Raw genomic sequence first — 6,157 nt, 5'->3', positions numbered from 1 at the left:
AAATTAAAATAAAATGGGCGGGTGGGTAAGAGATGGAAGGGCTTTGGAGCAAGCAGCACTGAAATGTCTTACCAGTATTAAAGAGAAGTCATAAAATTGTACCTTTTGAGGTAGAGACCTTTTTTTTTCAGTCTGTATTGATTGAGAGCTTCTGCTCATTACTTTTGAGGGGAAAAGTACCTTTCTTTATTGACTTAATCCAGTTGCTAATACAAAGCCTTTTTTTTTTTTCCTTTGCATCCTAGTCAAAATACCTTTAACTGAATTCTTTCTTCTTCTTCTTTAAAATGACATTGACCATTCAAGTTAATAATCTTTACCAAGGAAGTACTTCATTGTAGGTGTTATAGTTCCTTACATTATCTAAATTAAAAAGTTTCAAATATAAAATAAGAAAATAAAAAGGAAGATAATAACAGGATAGAAGAATAAACTCTAGAAAACAGAGAAACAGAAGTTTTTGTATCTTGACATAAAAGGGTGCTTTAAGTGGCAAAATCAACGAGGCATACAGTGTTTTCATGTAAATAAATATATTTGTAGTTTTATTTCAGTACCATGATTTAAACCCAGCATTTGACCATGCGTAATATGTTATGTAACAACACAAATAATTTAAGAAATTTTATAACATATTCTTGAATGTTACCACCATTAACCATGATTATTTTATAGAACTCAATAACACCTGCTTTCTTCTCCTTAGCACTATGGCTGTTCTAGTTCCCAGCACCCTGCCCATAACACTGAGCCACTCTCTGGGATCCATCACTCATCCTTGCAATAAACTACAACATTCAGGAGTGCCTTGTTGCTTCCTAGCCATTTGATAATTAAAGTTAACTATTATAGAAAGTTAATACACAAGGACAGGCCAAAATCATGTGGCTATTTCAAGTCTAGGAGGTATGCTTTCATTTATGACATTTCAAAAAACTTCCCACAATACTTATAAGGTCCATATCCAATAAACCTTCTTCACCTGTTTAGTGATACAGATTTTTAATTTCTATACTAAGAATAAGACCCATCATTATTCTATTGGAAGACATACTGCTTTCATCTTTTTATCTCAATGTAAGGAAAAAATAGAGATAATTTAGTTCTTCAGTAGAAATTGCCCTACTAGGACAGCAGAGCTAAAAGCATTGTTTTCAAACTTACCTAATGTACACAGAATATGTGGTGAAATTAAATGAAGACTATAACCACAGGGACAAATGATATGGATGAGAAACTTGAACAAAAAATATGTACTGCCAAGTGGAATATTACATTCTAGAACAGTTGAACATAGAATTTTTAAATAAAAGTCTATTTTGTTTTTAAAGTACAATAAAAATAAGGTAGGAATATGTTAGTTGAAACTTTTATCAATATTTTATGCAATTTGGTACAAATGCAAAATGCGTGAAATATTTGGAATGGAAACATTTCTGTCTTACATACTCTGAGAAATAGTTAGCATATAGAATAAAGGAAAATTGATTATATTCAACATTTAATAAGTCACCGATTCCTTATGGTCAAGTAATGATTTAACCTAGGTTGAAATATGTACTGGTTTAAATAAACCTTCAGTGCATGTAGGATTCCACAGGGCCTTGAAAAGAAGAAAACAAAAATAAATAAATGAATGACATCAAATTAATAAAACAAAATGAAATGAAATTTAATGAACATATAAAATTTTTAGACACTTTAAAAAAGCACACAGACCAACATAAAACTGTCCTATTTATGATTTACTAAGTAAATATTGCTATTAAAATTTACTAAAAATATTTATATTAGTAATGTTTACAGGCTCCTAATTTCCAATTAAATACATGTTAGTATTAAACACAATATGAAAGAGGGAAGACCAATGGACTAAATTTTATTATTTCCTTGGTTTTGTAGAGTCAAAAATAACAATTTTACTAAACTATTTCCTCTTAGAATTCTTCAAGTAAAAAACTTCAGGCAAATTAAGCAATTAAGTAATAAGTCTCACATGGTTCTTTTGATATTGTTGTAAATCATATTTAGTTACAATACAAGGTCCTAAACACAAAGTTCCAACATAATTTTGTCAATCTGTAGCAACAATGTTATTATTTTTAAATTTCTATACTTTATTATAGAGTAAGTGGTAGAAAACTAAAATGTTTAAAAGTCTATACTAAGAAGTATAGAATATGATATCTGCCCCTAAGAAAAGTAGAATTTAGTTGGAGAGACATAGATATAGAAAAAAAATGATCTATACTATGAGGTGATAGGTTATATGTGAATATATGATATATGTACATATATTGAGAACTGATATTATATAGAACAGACAACTGCAAGACAGTAGGTTATATAGGGCTGATAGCTGCTGAAGTTCTGACATGAGAGATCACTCCCAGTTTGGGTGATCAAATCAAGTATATGAGATTGCGGCTTGGCCCAAAAAGAAAGATATTACAGAGGAGGATTAGTCCAGATAAAATGGTTAAATACAACAAAACAAACAACCAAAACACTAAACAACAGAGACAAGATATAGCAATTTTGTTGGAGCAGTTTAAATGGAATAAAAGGTTTAAGTTTAGAAACAGTAGGAGCTAAAATTGCCTAAATAGGGAAGGGTATAATTTTAGCTGCTACAGATGCTAGTTTGAGAAATGTGAATTTTATCATTTACTAGTAAACCTAGTGAGCCAGGGAGTTTTAAATACAAAACAATGTAAGCTGTGTGCAGTGTTTTCTTTTTTCTTTCTTTCTTTTTTATTTTTTTTTGCTTTATTTTTGCATATTTCTTTGTGGTACCATATAGATTAGAATACGTAGAGACTATAAGTAGGAAGATAAGACCACAGTCAACATGAAGAAGTCCTAAAGCAATAAGCAGCATTGAAAAGTAATTATTCTTCATAATATGATTTCCCCTACCAAGACGCTTGCTCCAGTTTTGTTAACAGTCAACCCATCACTGAAGTTACAGCTCAAGCACAACATCCTCAGAACAGTCTTTCCTGATGAGTCTTTTCTAGGCACATGATCTCCTCTTTATCTGATTCATATTTTAATTTCATATTTCTGCTATTTCCTTCATGGACCTTATTACTGGGAAAATATCTTATTTAGTTCTATCATTTCTAGTTTATTGTCTATCATTATCCACTATAATATGAAGTTTATGAAGAAAGGGAATTTGTCTATCACACATTGCTACACACTCAGTGCCTGGAATATCCTTATTTTTTTAAATGACTATATGCATGAAAAAGGTGAAATATCTGATGACGAAAATAATCACAGGGCTACTGAACATGATATATAGGTACAATATGTATTTGCCAACCAAAAATGCTTATACAAAAAAACAACAAACGAACACAAAATCTGTAGAATCATTAAGACTAACAAAGAGTTAAAAGGAGCCCAATGTTCAGTACCCACTCCCCAAATGCTAGTTGAAACAATGTGAACAGAGGAAATATATTTTTATATTTTATGTATTTCAGAAATTTGGAATTCTGCTATCCACAAAATGGAGGTTACCACATATCACAAATATAAACTTAAGTAAGGCCACGCTTGTGGGAAACGCCTTACTGCTAGCATACCCAATCCCAGTCCTCCAACTCAGCTTCAGCTAGCTCACCTTCCCCCCGGAAACAGGATCTGACAGTCTGACCCGGCAATCTCTGACCTCAATCATGCTCTGCATTGTGTTGCTGCCTCTAATGCTCTATAAAACTTGCTCTTGCCCCAAATCCCTCAGAAGAATGCTCCACTATTTGTGAGGCACCGCACGACACAATCCATGGATTTTTTCCCTTTGAATAAAGGACATCAAACTCATTACTAAATTGTATACTTTTGTCATTTGACAGATTGGCGATGAGGATGGAATCTGAAGAAACCTGCTGAAGATTCCAGGGATGGCTCCCAGATGCAGGTGAAGGTACCCAGAGTGCCTTTAGGTTTCCTGTCCCTCCAAGATTGCCCCGTAAGCTTCTCTCAAATCAAACTCCACTTATTTTGTGTTCTGAGTTCTTCAGTGATGTTTGTTCTAATCCTTCCTGCTAGAAAATTGGGGTGTGAGAGACTCCAGACTTCTCACAGGATGGAAATGTGGATTTGAAAAACTTCAGATATTTACAGTGTGGAAACTGGGGTGTGACAGACTCCAGATTTTCACACGAGACTTACAGGTCTCAGGAATTGTGCACGGGCAGCCAGAAACAGGAAATCTGCTTGAATTAGAAAAATATTATTTCAACAAGGAAAAATAATGGCTAGTTCGCAATCTACAGAAAGCAGGGACACACCTCCCAGGACTCCTGCCCTTTTTATGATAAAGAGATAAGATGCAAACAACTGTCTATTCCTAAAACATTGGCAATAAATAACCAAAGACAATTTAGAAGTATAGTCGCCAATTTGGGGTTCTCTGTGTTTGGGCTTATCCACTTATGAAGAGTCTTTAAAGTACAGGTTCAAACAATAAACAAAAAGGATGGCATACTTTCTTTGGTATGCTGATGTGTAAGCTTCTCAATCAAAAATTGTCTCTTAAATATTCATGGCAAAAAGCTGCCAGACAGTTAAAACAACAGAAATCTAAAAAAGCAGAAAAGGCATTTTACCCAGTCACTCTAATCCCAACTGTGCCCCATCCTCTCACGTCCCTTCTTCCTAACTACCCTGAGATCTCAACTCATGGAGAAACATGTACAGCTTTAGTAGATATAGGAGTGACCTTACCTATATTGAGCCCCACCTTTTTAAGACAACCACTCCATCAAGTGAAAAACAATATAAAATAGTGGTTTCAAATAAGAAACAAGGAGACTACCCATCAAAACCAGCCCAGATGACTGACCCTAGGGCCGGGTTCCTACAATTACACCTTTAGACTTTGTGATTCAACCCCTTTGAATTTAATCAGCCAAGATCTCATATTTAAATTACAAAGGCACAAATTTTACTCCCAATGGAAAATTAAGCCTTGAATTACCTGACCAACCTGAAAGAGAATTATTATGTGCCTACAGTTTGCTATAGATGATATTGAAGGTGAGTCACCCCATGAGACTCAGAGTTATCTGAAGTTCCCTAGATTCTGGCAACTTTACTAACAGATAGTTGACAATCAAAAGTGCTGAACTCATAAAAGTCTGAACAGAATATACCAAAACTTTGCCTAAACTGTCTTACTATCCATTAAAATCAAGCTGTGCAAGGGCTCACCCCGACTGTGAATTCTTTAATTTCCCTCAGTTTATTTCTCACTTGCACCAACCAGCCCTTGTAATATTCCCATTCTTCAAATTAAAAAGCCAAAGGGGCAAGGAGGATGAGTTGGTTGTCCAAGATCTAGGGACAATAAATAAAACTGTGACTCCTCTTTTTCTGGAGGCACCCAATCCAAACATCTTGTTATCACAGGTCACACAAATCCTAAGTGATTCACAGTGGTAAACTTATGTTCAGCCTTTTTTCTTTTTCTTTTTTTTTTTTTTTTGGTTAATCCTTACCCAAGTATATTTTTCCATTGCTTTTCAGAGAGAGTAGAGAGGGGAAGAGACAGAGAGAAACATCAATGTGAGAGAGACACATTAACTAGCTCCCTCCCTGACACGCCTGGACCAGGGCCCAGGATGGAATTGAGCCTGCAACCAAGGGGCGTGCCCTTGACCAGAATTGAACTAGGACCCTTTAGTCTGCGGGCCTACACTCTAACCACTAAGCCAAACCAGCTAAGGCTCAGCTTTCTTTAATACCCCTGTGGTCCCAAGTAGACAATGTTTATTTGCCTTTACATGGAACAAGAGACAATGTATTTGGACTGTAATGCCTCGGGGTTTTCCTGAAGCTTACACCTATTTTTCCTCAAGCCTTCTATCAAGATCTGAGCTCCCTGTAATTCCCACAGGGGTGCTCATTTTTACAGTATGTTACGATCTGTTGCTACATTCTCCCACGCAGGAAGCCTCTAAATTAGACTTAATACATGGGGGAGCGGGGCAAAAGTAAGTTGACAGTTGCGAGTAGGCAAAACAGAGTTTATTCTTGTATTATTATTTATTGTATTATATGGACAACTGTAAACCCACTTTTGATCCACCCTGTATTTACTCCAAGAGTTGGCAAAAAAAAAAGTTCGCAAGGCCTCAAAGGA

The 6,157-nt window shown here is 35.1% G+C and overlaps 1 protein-coding gene across 1 annotated transcript in view; it reads right to left on the bottom strand.

Moving 5' to 3' along the window:
- Positions 1-485: 485 nt before the first annotated feature.
- The window catches only part of CCSER1 (coiled-coil serine rich protein 1), a 666,528-nt gene continuing 660,856 nt past the window's right edge, over positions 486-6,157 (bottom strand). The window contains exon 10 of the mRNA XM_006768187.2: positions 486-1,603. Coding sequence (XP_006768250.1) covers positions 1,544-1,603 — 60 coding nt within the window. The 3' untranslated portion in view covers positions 486-1,543. The remainder of the gene's footprint in view (positions 1,604-6,157) is intronic.

This window comes from Myotis davidii, unplaced genomic scaffold (assembly GCF_000327345.1).
Source record: "Myotis davidii unplaced genomic scaffold, ASM32734v1 scaffold963, whole genome shotgun sequence".
NCBI classification, from domain to species: Eukaryota; Metazoa; Chordata; class Mammalia; order Chiroptera; family Vespertilionidae; genus Myotis; species Myotis davidii.
Note: the sequence above shows the minus strand (reverse complement) of the source record. Positions and strands in the feature narration are given on the sequence as shown.